The sequence below is a fragment of the Chiloscyllium plagiosum genome, unplaced genomic scaffold (assembly GCF_037043375.1).
Source record: "Chiloscyllium plagiosum isolate Xiang-an unplaced genomic scaffold, Cpla_swu_hap1 HiC_scaffold_18, whole genome shotgun sequence".
Classification (NCBI taxonomy): Eukaryota; Metazoa; Chordata; class Chondrichthyes; order Orectolobiformes; family Hemiscylliidae; genus Chiloscyllium; species Chiloscyllium plagiosum.
Window position 1 is genome coordinate 56,869,507 of NW_028270156.1, and position 16,800 is coordinate 56,886,306.

A 16,800-nucleotide genomic window follows, 5' to 3' on the forward strand; every position below is an offset into this window, starting at 1 on the left:
AGAGTGTGTGGATTGAGTTCTAAATTATTTTTATACCATGTCTTTGGCAGCATCTACTTCATTGGTAAAGTCATAGCAAAAATGTAGTTGTAATCTTAACTAGGCTAAAAAAAAGGGTAATACTAGTAATGGCTGGTTGAACTTAAAATTGTTATATCTAGACAAGATGTGATGCTGAAGGAAGTATGGATATACTTGCCATCAACTTCCAATCTTTAGATACATGGTGATGCTAAAAGACTGGAAAATTACCTGTGATAAATTAAATTTTCATAAAAATGGTATAAATGTGAACCCAGCAACCTCAAAAGACCAGCCAATTTAACCTCAATGGTGAGAAATCTTTTAGAAAATGACAATCTGGGCCAAAAATTACAATAATGGATTGGTGAAAGAAAAGCTGTGGTCAACTAACTTAATTTTTTTTTAATAAAGCAGTAGAGAAGTTTAATGAAGGTAATGCAGTTGATGTGGTTTACATGAACTTCTCAAAGGTTTTTTGTAAACTGCCACATGATAGATTTGCCAGCAACGTTGCAGCATAGATATGAATTTGACTGAATGACAGGAAACTGTAGGGATGAGTGATAGATTTTTTTGAACTGCAGATAAGTATATCGTTGTGTTTTCTCGGGATCTATACTAGATTCACTGCTTCTTTTGGTATGTTTGAATGACTTCGATGTATAATTTCACAATTTGCAGAGGGCATACAACTTGGAAATATTTGTCAACTATGAAGGTAATGATAAAACTTCAAGATGATTTAGGCTTGTGGATAGATAAATGAGAGATAAGATGTAATGTAGACAAGTATGAGGTCATGCACCCTGGTAGGAAGAATGAATAGAGAGAATATAAACTAAACTGATAGTGCTAAACATGATGAATAACAGCAGCAGCAGGGAAGATACACAAATCAAGGAGGTGATGAGTTCAGAAAGCGATCAAAATAGGATCTTGAGCTTCATAACAGAAACACAGAGCATCAACCTCAGGGAATTATGGTAAACCTTCATATAATATTGGTTTGGCCTCAACCAAAGTAATGTCTTTTCTAATGTTGAACTTTAGGAATGCTGTGAAGGTTTTAGAGGCTCAAAAATATTTATGAGAATAACTCAGAGATGCAGGATTTCAATCTTGTGGATAGATTGGAGAAGCTTAGTTTGTTATCTTCAGTGAAAAGAGTGCTCAGATGTTCAAAATCATGAGGTGCCTTTAGTGGAAAGGTTGACTACCAGAGAAGACAAATTTGAAGTGGTTTGCAAAATAATAAAAGGCCACATGAGGAAAAATCTTATTTAAGAATGAATGGTCAAAATTTGCAATACAATCCAAAAACTGTTGGGAGGCAGATTCGAAGCATTGCATTCAATAGAGTAGGAAAATAAGGAAAGTTTGGCAGTGGAAGCAACTAACTTACTGTTGCAGAGAGATAGCACAAGTTCAACATGCATAATCGCCTCTTTGTGTTTTGATGATTCTATGAACAAGTAACATGCTATTTCAAAGTGATACAAATAGCAAATTTTCATGCAAAAACAACTCACACCAGAGCCCAAAGCTTAATTTACTAAACAAAGGATCATTACTTAAAATTGCAGCAAAATATGTAATTGCTGGACAGAAACTGATTTATCACGCCTATTTAAACAGAAGATGGAAAATATCAAACCATTTACATGTTCTCCCTCACACTCCATTCAATGACATGGTTTGGAATTGGAACAAATAAATGACCGTTTGGAACCAGCAAACAGCTAAAGCGTCAATAATTGTACTTTTAAAATTTTGCACAGATCAAAGGATATCATTGCTCTGAATTAAATCCTTCATATTTTAGTCATTTTCCCTAAATCATTCACTCATAGTATCTTCTATTCAATCTCAACCTTTAAGATCACCAACTTGACAGATCGCTATTTCTCTTCACCAATAATCACGTGACTTGTGATACTGACAATTACGCTCAACTGGACAGTGAATTAAATTGAACTTAGATTGCCCAAAATTAATCATAGCTGGTCAAAAGTAATTTCCATATCTTCAACCTGGATGTATTTGTATGCAGTCCTAGATGTGAAAGGCAAAGCCATCCAGACTCAAGCCACATTATTTAAATAATGTTGAACTGGAAGAAAATTAGCTTTTCAGAGTCTCTATTTACTTTCTTCCATTAGTTCATTTTTTATGGTCAAGTGTAAAAGTGTCTCTCTTTATTCATTTACAGAATAGAATTTGATTTTTTTTTAAAAATCACTGTTTGTAATGTCTCAAGTTGTTTCTTTCCATTATTAGATATACAGAAAGTCACCGTAAAGCATTTAGTTGGTGCTGCTATTCTGCAAAGTCCGCAAATATTCATTATACCGTTCCTCCTGAACTTCATAAAGCTTCCGAAGTTTCTTTGTCTGTCCCTTGCTAAGTTCTTTACCCTCAGCATCATGAGTTGGAAATCCCTTGAAAAAATTAAACAAGATTAAAGTTAGGATTTAAAACTAATTGTTCAACAACATAAAGAAAACAGACAATTTTGACCAGCTTTTTTGTTGTACAATAAATGAAACAGAACTGGCTCGAAGCCAGAAGACAGTGGGTGGTGGTAGAGGGTTGGTTTTCAGACTCTATGCCTGTGACCAGTGGAGTGCCACAAGGATAGGTGCAGGGTCCTCTACTTTTTGTTATTTACATAAATGGTTTGGATGTGAACATGGGAGGTATAGTGGTAATTTTGCAGATGATACCATTGTTGGAGGTATAGTGGACAGTGACGAAAGTTACCTCAGACTACAATGGGATCTTGATCAGATGGACCAATGGACTGAGGAGTGGCAGATTGAATTTAATTTAGATAGATGTGAGGTGCTGCATTTTGGAAAGGCAAATTGGAGCAGGACTTCTATACTTTAATGGTAGCGTCTTGGGGAGTGTCATTGAATAAAGAGACCTTGGACTGCAGGTTCATTGTTCCTTGAAAATGGAGTTGCAGATAGATAGGATAGTGAATAAGGTGTTTGGTATGCTTTCCTTTATTGGTCAGAGCATTAAGTATACGAGTTGGGAGGTCCTGTTGCAGCTGTACAAGACACTGGTTCGGCCACTGGAATATTGTGCGCAATTCTGGTCTCCTTCTTATTGGAGGATGTTGTGAAACTTGAAAGGGTTCAGAAAAGACTTACAAGGATATTGCCAGGATTGGAGGATTTGAGCTATAGGGAGAGGTTGGATAGGCTGGAGCTGTTTTCCATGGAGCATCGGAGGCTATAGAGGTTTATCATGAGGAACATGGATAGGGTAAATAGACAAAGTATTTCCCTAGGATGGGGTAGTCCAGAACAAGATGGCATAGGTTTAGGGTGAGAGGGGAAAGATTTAAAAGGGACCTAAGGGGTAACTTTTTCATGCAAAGGGTGGTGCTTATATGCAATGAGCTGCCAGAGGAAGTGGTGGAGGCTAGTACCATTACAACATTTAAAAGGCATCTGGATGGGTATATGAACAGAAAGGGTTGAGAGAGATTTGGGTCAAATGCTGGCAAATGGGATTAGACTAGTTTAGGATTTCTGATTGGCATGGACAAGTTGGACCGAAATGCCTGTTTCCGTGCTATACATCTATTTGACTCTATCACTGTAATTCACTGATTTTTGAATTTAAGTTATTCATGTGGCCCTTGTACAATTTTCTCCCCCCAAATAACATTGTGTAAATCTGCTGCACTTAGTAAGTAGTCAAATCGATAATTTATGCCCTAGTTCCATTCCAATGTTCACACCATTCAATTATCTTCAGCATATCTTATTTAACAAAGATATAATAAGTCAGGACTGAGGGCTCTGTCCCTACTTTTGAGCCAGGAGACCTGGGTTCAAGTCCCATCTGCACTAGATTTGTCATAACATCTGAATAGGTTGAATTAAAAATAATCTTGGTCAGGATTTTACAGCTTTGGTAGCGCAATGACCCTACTTCTAGATCAAGAGTTCCAGTTCATTTATATCCCCTTTGTCATATGATCTTTGTGTTCCTCTGACCGATGTGCACCACTTCACACTTCTCTAGGCAGACCAGTGGATGTGGTGTACATGGAATTTAGGAAGGCATTTGATGAGGCTCCCCATAGTAGGCTCATTCAGAAAGTAAGGACGCATGGGATACAGAATTGGCTGGCCTATAGAAGACAGAGAATGGTAGTAGCTGGAAAGTATTCAGCCTGGAGCTTGGTGACCAGTGGTTTTCCACAGGTATCAATTCTGTGACCTCTGCTCTTCGTGATTTTTATAAGTGACTTGGATGAGGAAGTGGAATAGTGGGTTAGTAAGTTTGCTGATGACACGATGGTTGGTGGAGTTGTGGATAGTGTGGTGGGCTGTTGTAGGTTGCAACAAGACATTGACAGGGCGCAGAACTGGGCTGATAAGTGGCAGATGGAGTTTAGCTTGGAAAAGTGTGAAACCATTCACTTTGGAAGGACAAATTTAAATGCAGAATACAGGGTTAAAGGCAGGATTCTTGGCAGTGTGGAGGAATAGAGGGATCTTGGGGTCCATGTCCATAGATCCCTCAAAGTTGCCACTCAAGTTGGTAAGAGTTGTTAAGAAGGCATATGGTGTGTTGGCTTTCATTAGCAGGGGATTGAGTTTAAGGGCTGCGAGGCTATGCTGCAGCTTTATAAAACCCTGGTTAGACCACACTTGGAATATTGTGTTCAATTCTGGTTGCCTCATTATAGGAAAGATGGGGACGCTTTAGAGAAGGTGCAGACAATATTTACTAGGATGCTGCCTGGACTGAGGGGTATGTCTTATGAAGAAAGGTTGAGTGAGCTAGGGATTTTCTCATTGGAGTGAAGAAGGATGAGAGGTGACTTGATAGAGGTGTACAAAATGTTGAGAGGCATGGATAGAGTGGATAGCCAGATAGACATTTCCGCCATGGGAAAAGGTATCATGAGGGGGCACAATTTTAAAGTAACTGAAGGAAGTTTAGGAGAGATGTCAGAGGTAGGTTCTTTACTCAGAGTGATGGGTGCGTGGAATGCACTGCCAGCAGTGGGTAGTAGAGTCAGATATGTTAGGGACATTTAAGCGACTTTTGGATAGGCACATGGAAGTTGGTACAATGGAGGGTATGTAGTTAGTCTGGTCTTAGAGTAGGATAAAAGGCCGGCACAACATTGAGAGCCGAAGGGCCTGTACTGTGCTGTACTGTTCTATATTGAACTCATCTGCCACCTATCTGGTTACTCCACCAATTTGTCAATGTCCTTTTGGAATGAATTCCACACTCCCCTTCTCGCAGTTTAGAACTGCGACTGAGTCAAGCTCTTCAGTCTGCATTTTGACCAAAGCTGTAATGAAGTCAGGAACTCCAGTGAACCTGATGGAACCCAAACTGAGCACCAATGAGCAAATTATTGCTGAGAAAGTGCCAACAGACAATGATGAATGATTGAGAGGAGTCTGATGTAGCAGTAATTGGCTGGGTTGAATTCGTCCCGACTGTTGTGGACAGGACATACAGATAATTTTCTACATTGCTGAGTGAATACCAGAATTGTAGCTGGACTGGAGCACCTTAGCTATTGCCAAAATGTTGCCATAGCCCATAGCTTTTTGCAGTATCCAATGTCTTCATTGATATCAAGTAGAGTGAATAAAATTTGCTGAAGGCTGACACCTGTGATTCTGGGGACCTCTGGAGGAAGTAAAAATGGATCGGACAAATGCATCAAGCTGGTCTTTTATAGTGGTGTGTTGATTCCCCTAACTTTCAACATGGGGATACTGTAGAGCTTTCTCTTCCTGTTGGTTGCTTACTTGTCCACCACCATTCATGGCTCCATGTGTCAGGTCTGCAGGGTTTAAATCGGATCTGTTGTGAGATAATTATCTGTCCCATGCTACTTACACAGTTTGACATGCAAGTAGTCCTGTTATAGAGAATCATAGAGAGCTGTACAGCATGGAAATAGACCCTTTGGTCCAACTCGTCCAAGCCAACCAGATATCCTAAATTAATCTAGTTCCATTTGCCAGCCCATATCCCTCTAAACCCTTTCTATTCATATATCCACCCAGATGGTGGATAAATGTTGTAATTGTACCAGCCTCCACCAGTTCTGCTGACAGCTCAGTCCATACACGCCTCAGCCACCTCTTCTTCACTGTGGATGACCAGTTCCCCACGAGGATGATCTGAAGATTTTCCATTTTTGCCTTGAAAGGAGTCTTTCTAAGTTTCCATCCTCGTTCAGCTGACTATGCTTGTTTTCAATTTGAAACATTTCTCCTTCAACCCTCCCATTTTCTTCAAGTCAAAGGTGTGGCTATAGGTTTCTTCATGAACCACAATGCTTGTCTTTATGCGAGTGAATTTTGTTTCCTGTAAAGTGCCTCAGTAGAAAAGCAGATCATGTTACTCCACTTCTTTGGGTTTCACTGGAACACTGCAGTAGCCTAGGACGAAAGTCTTAGTCCGAGCAAAAGATGGTGTATTGAATTAGCAAGTGATTGGAAGATTGGGGCTCTCCATATGGATAGAGCAGAGGGTATTCTGTCCAGTGGCTACCAAGTTTGTACTTGGTCTCACACGGTGAGCAGCAAATACAGTAGACTAGATTCAAAGCAATATAAGTAAATTGGTGCTTCACCTGGAAAGTGTATTTGGGGTCTTGGACAAAGAGTAAGGGTGTCTGGGAGGAAATGGCCCCTGAGGAACACAGCCAAGGGAAGGGGAAGGGAAAATGTGATTTGTAGTGGCATTCTGCTAGTGGTAGCAGAAATGCTGGAGTATGAAAAGCAGAGTTTGAAAGCAGAGATTGGTGGTGTGGAAAGTGAGGACATGGGGAATCCTATCATTATTGTGGGAGGTGGTGAAAGGGTAAGAACAGGAGTATGGGAGATGGGTTGGCCACAGCTAAGGGTCTTTCTTATCAGTTATGCTGGGGGTAGGCCTTTGTTGAGGAAAAAGGACATGTTGGAGGCACCCCTCCGATCGCTGGAACAGATGTGAAACTGATGGAGAAACTGGAAGAATGGAATGGAATCCTTGCAGGAACCAAAGTGTGATGAAATGTAGGAGAAGTAAATGTGGAGGTGGTGGGTTTGTAATGATACCTGTGAACATTTTATCCCCAGAAATGGGAATACAAAAGTCTAGGAAGTAAAGGAAAAAATCTGAATTGGGCCATGTGACAAAGAAAGAGGGAAATTAAAGCAAAATGGATCAGTTTTTTTTCCCAATTCTGAACAAGAGTAGGAAGCAGCACCAATGATGTCACTGATCTACCAGAGAAGGTTCGTGTGTGGGTGCCCAGAGTAGGATTGGAATGAGGAATGTTCCACATTCCTCTATCATATTATTGGAATTCACTCCCCAAGGGCACTGTACCTAATTAAATGGATTGCTGCAGTTCAAGATTGATGTGAGGTGCCGGTGTTGGACTGGGAGGGACAAAAAGTTAAAAATCGCACAACACCAGCAATTTAGGTATATTCAATATATTGTATCAGTTGCATGACACTATGATCTTTTGCTATTAATTCTGTGTCTTATAATTCTGCCCCACTAGTTACCTGATGAAGAAGCAGTGCTCTGAAAGATAGTATTTCCAAATAAACCTGTTGGATTATAATTTGGTATTGTGTGATTTTTAACTTGTAGTTCAAGTGGACTGCTCACCATTCCTCAAGAGGAACTAGGGGTGAGCAATAAATGTTGGTCGGGGACAGGGTGGTGTGGTCTTGCCTGCCACTTTAACACATCATCTGTCTCAGGCTTGCTGCAGTGCTCCAGGGAGGTGCAATGCAAGCTGGAAGAACAACACCTCATTTTCCGCTTGGGGATCCTGCAGCCTTCTGGAGTCAATATTGAGTTCAATAACTTTAGGGCCTGATCTCTCCCATGTCCTAGCCCCCTACCCCACACACCAGGCCCTGTTATCACATTACTCATTGTTGGCTGCTAATCACTTTTCCAGCCAGATCATTATTGACTCTTTTGTCTGTCCAGTTGTTCTTCTCTCTCTTTGGCCTCTATCCCTACCTATATTTTCTCCTTATCCCCTCCCCCCATCCTACCTTCTGTATATAAACCAAGATTTTCCTAGCTACCGTCACTTCTGAGGAAGGTTTTCACCGGACCTGAAACATTAATTCTGATTTCTTTTCACAAATGTTGCCAGATTTGCTGAGCTTTTCCAGCAACTTCTGATTTAGATTAGATTACTTACAGTGTTGAAACAGGCCCTTCGGCCCAACGAGTCCATACCGACCTGCCGAAGCGAAACCCACCCAGACCCATTCCCCTACATTAACCCCTTCACCTAACACTACGAGCAATTTAGCACGGCCAATTCAATTTACAGCAGGCTTCTTTCAGTTTTTATTCTGCAAGGTATAAACTCAATGCCAGATGTCAACAGCACCCACCTTTGTCATCAGGTTTAATAATAAAGTCAGGGTTAGATTATGAGTGCAGCAGGTTCAGCTGGAGACAAGTTAAAGTGGGCGAGGGGAGGGCGTATATAAATTAATATGGCTGATGTAACATTGAGAATTTTCAATGAGATAAAGTGCAGGTGAAGAGGCCTAAAAGAAGGGAGGATTCCTAGTGAAGGGAGAGAATTGAGGATAGATGACATGGTCTGTGAAGCAAGGAACAGTGCTACTGTCCAAAAAAGTGGCCACAGGGGCTAAGGCAAGGGAAAGGTTCAGGAGCTCATGGCATCCCCAAAATTTATTGAGGGTATGATGTAAAGGGATCAAAATAATCAGATTATTTTGGGAAGTTAGGATGACAGATATTCATTGCAGAATTCTCAGCTTCTGTCCTGTTCTTATAGCTACAGTATTTATGTGGCTGATCCAGTTCAGTTTCTGGTCAACTGGAATCCCCAACATGTTGATGGTGGGGATATTAGCATTGGTAATGCCATTGAACATCAAGAGGTAGTGGTTAGATTCTCCCTTGTTGAGAGACCATTATTCCCTGACAATAAATTCTTTGACTACTTTTCTGATGATCAAGAGAATATGAATAAGGTATCAGCCAGAGTGGATTTGTTCAACTGTGTGTGCACAGCACATATATGGGCAATTTTCGATATTATCAGGTAGATTCCATTGTTGTAGTTATAGAGTCATAGAGATGTACAATATGGAAACAGACCCTTTGGTCCAACCCATCCATGCCAACCAGATATCCCAACCCAATCTCGTCCCACCTGCCAGCACCAGGCCCATATCCCATCCAAATGCCTCTTAAATGTTGCAATTGTACCAACCTCCACCACTTCCTCTGGCAGCTCATTCCATACACGTACCACCCTCTGTGTGAAAACATTGTCCCTTAGGTCCCTTTTATATCTTTCCCCTCTCACCCTAAACCTATGCCCTCTAGTTCTGGACTCCCTGACCCCAGGGAAAAGACTTAGTCTATTTATCCTATCCATGCCCCTCAATTTTGTAAACCTCTATTAAGTCACCCCTCAGCCTCCGATGCTCCAGGGAAAACAGCCCCAGCCTGTTCAGCCTCTCTCTATAGCTCAAATCCTCCAACCCAGGGAACATCCTTGTAAATCTTTTCTGAACCCTTTCAAGTTTCACAACATCTTTCCAATAGGAAGGAGACCAGAATTGCACGTGACATTCCAACAGTGGCCGACTCCTGTACTCAATACTCTGACCAATAAAGGAAAGCATACCAAACGTCTTCTTCACTATCCTATCTGCATGCGACTCCACTTTCAAGGAGCTATGAACCTGCACTCCAAGGTCTCTTTGTTCAGCAACACTCCCTAGGACCTTACCATTAAGTGTATAAGTCCTGCTAAGATTTGCTTTCCCAAAATGCAGCACCTCTTATTTATCTGAATTAAACTCTATCTGCCACTTCTCAGCCCATTGGCCCATCTGGTCCAGATCCTGTTGTAATCTGAGGTAACCCTCTTCACTGTCCACTACACCTCCAATTTTGGTGTCATCTGCAAACTTACTAACTGTACCTCTTATGCTCGCATCCAAATCATTTATGTACAGTTGGACTAAGGGGCACAGATGATTCTGAAACACAAGTGTTTAGTGTTATTGCTGGTATGCTGTCAGGACCCATATCATTTGCAGTATCTAGTGTCTGATGGCTTTTCTTGATTTCACGTGTAGAGAATTGAATTGGTTGAAGCCTGGTAGCCGTTCTAATGCTAGGATTTAGATCTATAGTACTGGAATGTGAAAGCAGCCCTAGACCTCAGGATTCACGATAGAATGATTGGGGGCAGCAACTTTAGCTGATGTTCCTGTTCTTACTCAGGTTTTGCTGAAACTAATTTTGGTCTCCTAACCACTCCTTTGACTGGGATCAGCCCTCTCAATGCAGAGATTGAAGGTTGATCTTTCTGGTCTATATATTTATATTTTTATTTATATTTGGTCTCAACTGAAGGCTTGGCTGGGGGATGGGGGCTGGTTTGAGAGTTAGATCCTTCAATACTTACATTGTCATCAAATTTGGAGTATTTGTCTTTTTCCGATCTGAACAGTTCACTGGGAGGAATCTTCATCTTGGCCAGTTTTGCTGCCTGTAGGGAGATAATTACCATGAATTAGTCAGATTGCGTATTCCCTTAGTTCTTCATTTTTATAATATGATCTCATAGCAGAAGCAAATGGGCATTTAATTGCTTGTTCTATTGTAACAACCACATTTTTTTTATGTCCCATGTTTCTGGACTAAAATGAAAATGGTGGTTTAAACCAAGGAGATTAAATAAAGAGATGGCTGCCATTTTGAAAATAATGTTTACTGAAGCACACCTAGTTATATTAATGTTGCTTTCCCCAGAAACATGAGGACAAAAGCAGCCACAAAGTCAATGAGTTTCAAATTAAAGAAAATTGCTCAACAATGTGCTGATGCTGGTCAGGAACCAGTCTGTGGCTTGTTTGGACTCAGCGCAGCCAAAGTGCAGCTCAGGGTTCAATTCCTGCCTCAGCCTGTGTTTGTGTGAAGTTTATACGTTCGCCCCATGTCTGCACGGGTTTACTCCGGGTGCTCTGGTTTCCTCTCACAGTCACAAAGATGTGCAGGTTAGGTGAACTGGCCATTCTAAATTGCCCTTAGTGGACAGGGATATGTAGTCTAGGTGCATTAGTCGGCTAAATATAGGGTAGGGGAATGGGTCTGAGTGGGTTACTCTTTGGAGGATTGGAGTGGACTTGATGAGCCTGTTTTCACACTGTTTCCATACACTAATTCTAATTTTAAAAACCACCTGGCCTGCAAACTGAAAACATCCAAAAATCTCTGTCTCGCACTCTTTGTGGAGGTACCAAAAATCTCCACTAACAGCTGACTGTCTTCCAATTGCTAAATCCGCAATTGAAGGAAGAATAAAGACAATGAAAAACTAAACTCTCAAGCAGTGAATGGAAGAGAATCAGTGTGCAAACAACGTTTTGTCAACAACAAAGAACTAATTGAACTGAAAGAAAGAAAAAGAATGTATGCATTGAGCCCTGTGGTCCAGATTGATGTTTCCCTGGTCATTTGAACTGTTACCCTGATTTTTTTCCCTCCTTTTTCCACTTGTTATCCATGTCATGTCTGTGTGAGTGTCTGTCTGCCTGTTTGGGAATGTGGTAAACTTCAGGGATAGAGTTTAAGTTGTACAACTACAAAAGTCATTTCTAATTGCCATTGGTTAAAGTCAATTTGATTATAATAGTTTTCTTTTGTTAAGAACAAAAACCTGGTAAGTGTTTTCTTTTAACCAAAGATTATCAGTAATGTAAGTCAGGGACATTAGCTAGTTTTGACGAAATATTTTCACATTTGTGATGACTCTGGGAATAATGGGATTTACTTACAAAGCACTACCCCAGTGGATCATGACACTGGCAGAATCAGGATTCAGTATTTCACGCTGTTTTCCTCTTTTATAAGCTCACCATTTCATTAAAACAGACAAACCAGCACCCTAACCCCATCTCCAACTCAATTCCATACCACCCTCACACCCCCACACACACAAAATCATCCTGCATAATCTCTGAACCTGCTGAGTAATCCTCTTACATCTCTCAAGTATTTCTCGATCTTCTGACTTATTATGGCAGAAAGAGGCATAAAAGTCATAATGCCCCATACCTGAATACATCTCCTTTTGCTTCTGTCCAGACCCTTCTCCACATACAGCATGATGCATGAGTCATGGGTAAAATCAACCATAATCTGGCAGAGGCCTAAGTTTTTGAAATTTTTTAAGCTTCCACATCAATTTGCAGAAGTTTTAAGTTTGGCTGGCAAGACTCTGTCTGTTCCTTACCCCAAATTTTTAAATACTTTACATTTATAATAACAATTTCTTTAGAGATCATACAAATCAACTGTACCTAGTGGTAACATCTTTCTTCATTTAAATAGATTATTTTGCATTACAACACACAATGTTGCAATTCAGTGCATTTTTTTACCAGCAGTTTACAAGTTTAAAAGCTAAATGAGAGCCCGTTTAATTTAAATTACCTGGAAAGGGTCTATAGCCCTACCAATTACATTCTCCAACTATTACCTAAATGTTCACTGTACAACTTTAACTGTACAACATTCTACATTTTGATTTGCATTAAGATGACCTTCCTGGTGCAAGACTTAACTATGTCTTAATTTAAATCTCTTTTTCATATTATACTGTGACAGGTTGATTAAAAAGATAAAATATTCTACTGCTGCTTTAATGTAAATGTCTCAAACTGATGACTCTTCATTGTAAGATTAAAGTTTAAACTAATATAAAAGGTAAAATTAATTTAACTGCATTCAGTTATGCATGTGATCAACCAGATATTTGCTCTCTCCTTCCCTCTTCCTTTTAATTTAAATGACAGCCATCAGTAGAGATGCAACAGACAAGTTTTGTAAACCAGCGGACGAAGTTGGTACAGCAGTTGTTACAGCATGGGTCAAGTCCTCACCTCCTGTTCTCGTTTTTTCTGGGCTGCTTCTTCCTTCTTCCTCTTTTTCTCTTCTTCAATCTGTTGAAAAAATAATAGAACAAAAAGTTTCAATCATAATAAATACAATGTTTTCTGTTTAACAAACAGGTAATAAGAACAATCTTTTTCAGATTGCGAACTCTCTCAACGTTACCTCAGTACTTTGCAATTGATGTTCCAGCTAATTTTCTCCTCAAGACGTAGATTTCACTTTGGGTGATCCTACAGACATCAATATTTCGTGGTACCATGCCCATTTGTGTGTAAGTTTATGTAATGTGTTATGTCACGTAAAACATTACTGTGACACTGATCCCCACAGGTACAGATCTTATAATTGGGTAGGGGTAGAAGTGACAGGATTGTTTAAAAAAGGAGCAAGAATCCAGACTGTATTCATGTTGTTTTCATTTAAGATCCTGAAGGAAACTGCATCACCCTGGTGCAGTTAGCAATTCATCAATTATTTCCACTAATCAGGAAGAATGCAACAAAATATCTAGACTTTTGCAGGTACAGAAAACACAAGGCTCTCTCTATGATCAGTGAATCTATCAACATAGAAAATTTTGCTCATCAGGCTTATTAAATAAGGAAAATACTGAGTTTTCATAAAACTTACAAATGAAACTGTGAGGTTGTGAATATAAATATTTGTCACTGATCTGCTCCTATAAATATTGCCCTCTAAAGTTTCCGATTGTGCAGGATCATTTTCTGTGCTCCAAAAGTGGCACTCAGTTTGAGTCAAATGCCGAAGAAAATCAGCTACCCTCAAGTTCCAGATTTACCTCTCCTATTCTGCACAATATTGAAAGGAGTTACAATGAAAGATCAATAGCCTGAAATATCAACTCGGACTCTTGCAGAAATCCTGACAGATCTATTAATCTCAGCGTTTTCAGTTCCCTTTCACATCTCTAACAATGCAGAATTATACGTCTGTCATATTGAAAGGGAGCTGCAGTTGTGTCCTGTTGAGAAAGGATCAGTTCTTCCATTGTTACATGCATTTCTCAGTAAGGTGATAAGGATTTTATTTTGAACAGTTTGTTAAGAACCTTGAAATAGGTTACCAGTCAGGAAATCTGTTTTTCACTTTAGGAATAAAGGAACATGCAACAGGAGTAGGTCAGTCAGCCCCTCCAACCTTCTCCACCACTTTAGGCTAATCTTCTATTCTCAATGCCACTTTCCCATTCTCTTCCCATATCCTTTGATGTCATTAGTATCTAGAAATCTATCAAGCTTTTTCTTCATTATACTCAATAACTGAGAATCTATGGCACTCTGCGATAGATAATTCAAAAGATTCACTCCCCTCAATGAAGAAATTCTTCCTCACCCTAGTCCTTAATAGATTGCCCCTTATTCTGGGACTGTGTGCCCTTGTGCTAGAATCCCTACCACACATCCAATGGAAGCCTCTTTTCTGCATCAACCCTATTCAGCTCTTTACAAATTTTGTAAGTTTCAATAAGATCTTTCTTCATTCTAAACTCTAATGGAAACAGTGTCCTCAGTCTCTCTTCAGCAGACAGCTTAATATTCCATTGTAAACATTTACCTTTCCAACATGATAGAGATCAGCTTACCTTTTTCTTCTCTTCCCTCTCCTTCAGCAATGTCTCTCTGTCCACAAATTTCACCACAGTGGGTAATCCTGCAAAATGATATGAGCCCATCAGAAACATCAGCCTAACCCTTTAGGCACTTAAATTGAATACTCTTTAAACTAACTGGTTAAAACCTTCAGAAAAAAAAACGGATGGGATGGGCAGGGCTTTTATCACATAAGTGGCTATTCTCCATGACTTAGTACAAGGGCATTAAGATTTTGTACAGATGATTCTTATCCTGCTCTTAATAAACAGCAATAATACTTTCTAGCAGAAAGAAGTGGAGCATAGGGCAATTCTAATACAAGTGAGAAATTTTATTCTTTGGAGGACATAACTCTGGGAAGGATGTAACTCATATCGAGAATGGAGAGAATCTTTTTGACAAACATAATAATGTGCACAATTAACAGAAATAGGTTTTTGAACAGTTCATAAGACACTGCATAGAGAACAGAATTTCTCGGTAATTAATTTAAACTGTCCAAAGATGAAACACAACTAATTGACGAGGTAGATATGAAGAAATTGTACCTTTTTAATGTTTAAAATTTGCCCTACTCCCCAATGGTCAATACACGTTTCAGAATAGCTGTTCCACTAATGATCCTCCTACCTACAATATGTACATCTGAAACTGTGCTCTCAAACATGTTAATGACATTTTTTTCCATCACCTAGAACATCCACTAATGCCTTTAAACCAGCTGGAGTTGCAAATTATATATTTCACTATCTTCATAACTATTTAACTTCCTCGAAAGCCAGTCATCTGTGCTAAAGTTGATAACCCTCCCTTTTCCATGAACTTATGAATATCTCAGGACTATTTTTTTTAAAACCTCTTCATGCTCTTTTTTCATATTAATAATTTCTATCAGTAATCCTATAACTGTGGCCACTTTTTTTTTTGTTGATTCCATTCCGCAATGCTCAATTTAAATTTTAGTGGGCGGCACAGTGACACAGTGGTTAGCACTGCTGCCTCACAGCACCAGAGACCCGGGTTCAATTCCCGCCTCAGGCGACTCTCTGTGTGAAGTTTGCACATTCTCCCCGTGTCTGCGTGGGTTTCCTCCGGGTGCTCCGGTTTCCTCCCACAATCCAAAAATGTGCAGGTTAGGTGAATTGGCCACGCTAAATTGCCCGTAGTGTTAGGTGAAGGGGTAAATGTAGGGGAATGGCTTCGGCGGGTCGGTGTGGACTTGTTGGGCCGAAGGGCCTGTTTCCACACTGTAAGTAATCTAATCTAAGTAATCTAATCTAATCTAATCTAAAATCATGTGCCCTCAGTGTGCACAGCGCTTGTTTTTCTCAGAGTGCAATCATTCAGTTATTTGGAGATAAAGCTTTTTCAGATTATTCACACAGCAATTTACCAGTTGCATTGTTTTATTCTTGATAGTTCCAGCCTTCAATAGAGCATTTACCCTGGCTGATGAGTCTAGAACAAGGACAATGAGTCTCAGGATAAGGGCAGGCCATTTGAGACGAAATAAGGAAGAATTTATTCATTCAGAGCATAGTAAGTCTTTGGAATTCTCTATCTCAGAGTGTTGTGGAAGGTCAGTCATTGTCTGTGCTCAAGATAAAAATCAATGGATTTCTGGAGACTAATAACATCAAGTGATATGTAGATAATGCTGGAAACTTGCATTGAGATAGATGATCAGCCATGATCTCAGTGAATCATGCAATAGGTTCCATAGGTTGAATTGCCTATTCCTGTTCCTATATCCCTTGCAAGTTTTGGGTTCCAAAGTCACTCCAGAGACTTCAGCACAAAAAATAATCTGGGCTGACACTTCAGGATAGTAGTAAGGAAGTGCCGTGCTGTTGGGAATTTTGTTTTCCAGATGATAATTAAACCAAGACGCGTTTGCTTTCTCAGGTGGATGTTAAAAAAAATCCCCGGCACTACTTCAAAGAGCCGCTAGGGAGTTATCCACTGTGTCCAGGTCAACATTTATCTTATAATCAACATCATTAAAAATAGTTTCTGTGCTCATTATGACATTGCTGCTCTGGGAGCTTGCTGTGCACTAGTGCACAGAATTGCTATGGCACAAAGGGAGGCCTTTTGGCCCATGTGGGTGATCCCTGAGATGGAGGTTAAACAAAGGTTAAACAGGTTGGGACTCATTGGAATTTAGAAGGATAAGAAGTGATCTCATTAACGCATA

The 16,800-nt window shown here is 39.9% G+C and overlaps 1 protein-coding gene and 1 long non-coding RNA gene across 3 annotated transcripts in view; one reads left to right on the forward strand and one right to left on the reverse strand.

The window, feature by feature from the left end:
- LOC122557915 (uncharacterized) overlaps positions 1-16,800 on the forward strand; it is a 177,795-nt gene that overhangs the window by 22,331 nt on the left and 138,664 nt on the right. The window lies entirely within an intron of this gene.
- The window catches only part of cars1 (cysteinyl-tRNA synthetase 1), a 79,142-nt gene continuing 64,541 nt past the window's right edge, over positions 2,200-16,800 (reverse strand). For both annotated transcript variants that reach the window (XM_043706118.2, XM_043706119.2), the window contains 4 exons: positions 14,594-14,661; positions 12,978-13,037; positions 10,499-10,582; positions 2,200-2,462 (listed from right to left, as the gene is read on the reverse strand). In XM_043706118.2, the coding sequence (XP_043562053.1) occupies positions 2,328-2,462; positions 10,499-10,582; positions 12,978-13,037; positions 14,594-14,661 (347 nt within the window). In that variant the 3' untranslated portion in view covers positions 2,200-2,327. The remainder of the gene's footprint in view (positions 2,463-10,498; positions 10,583-12,977; positions 13,038-14,593; positions 14,662-16,800) is intronic.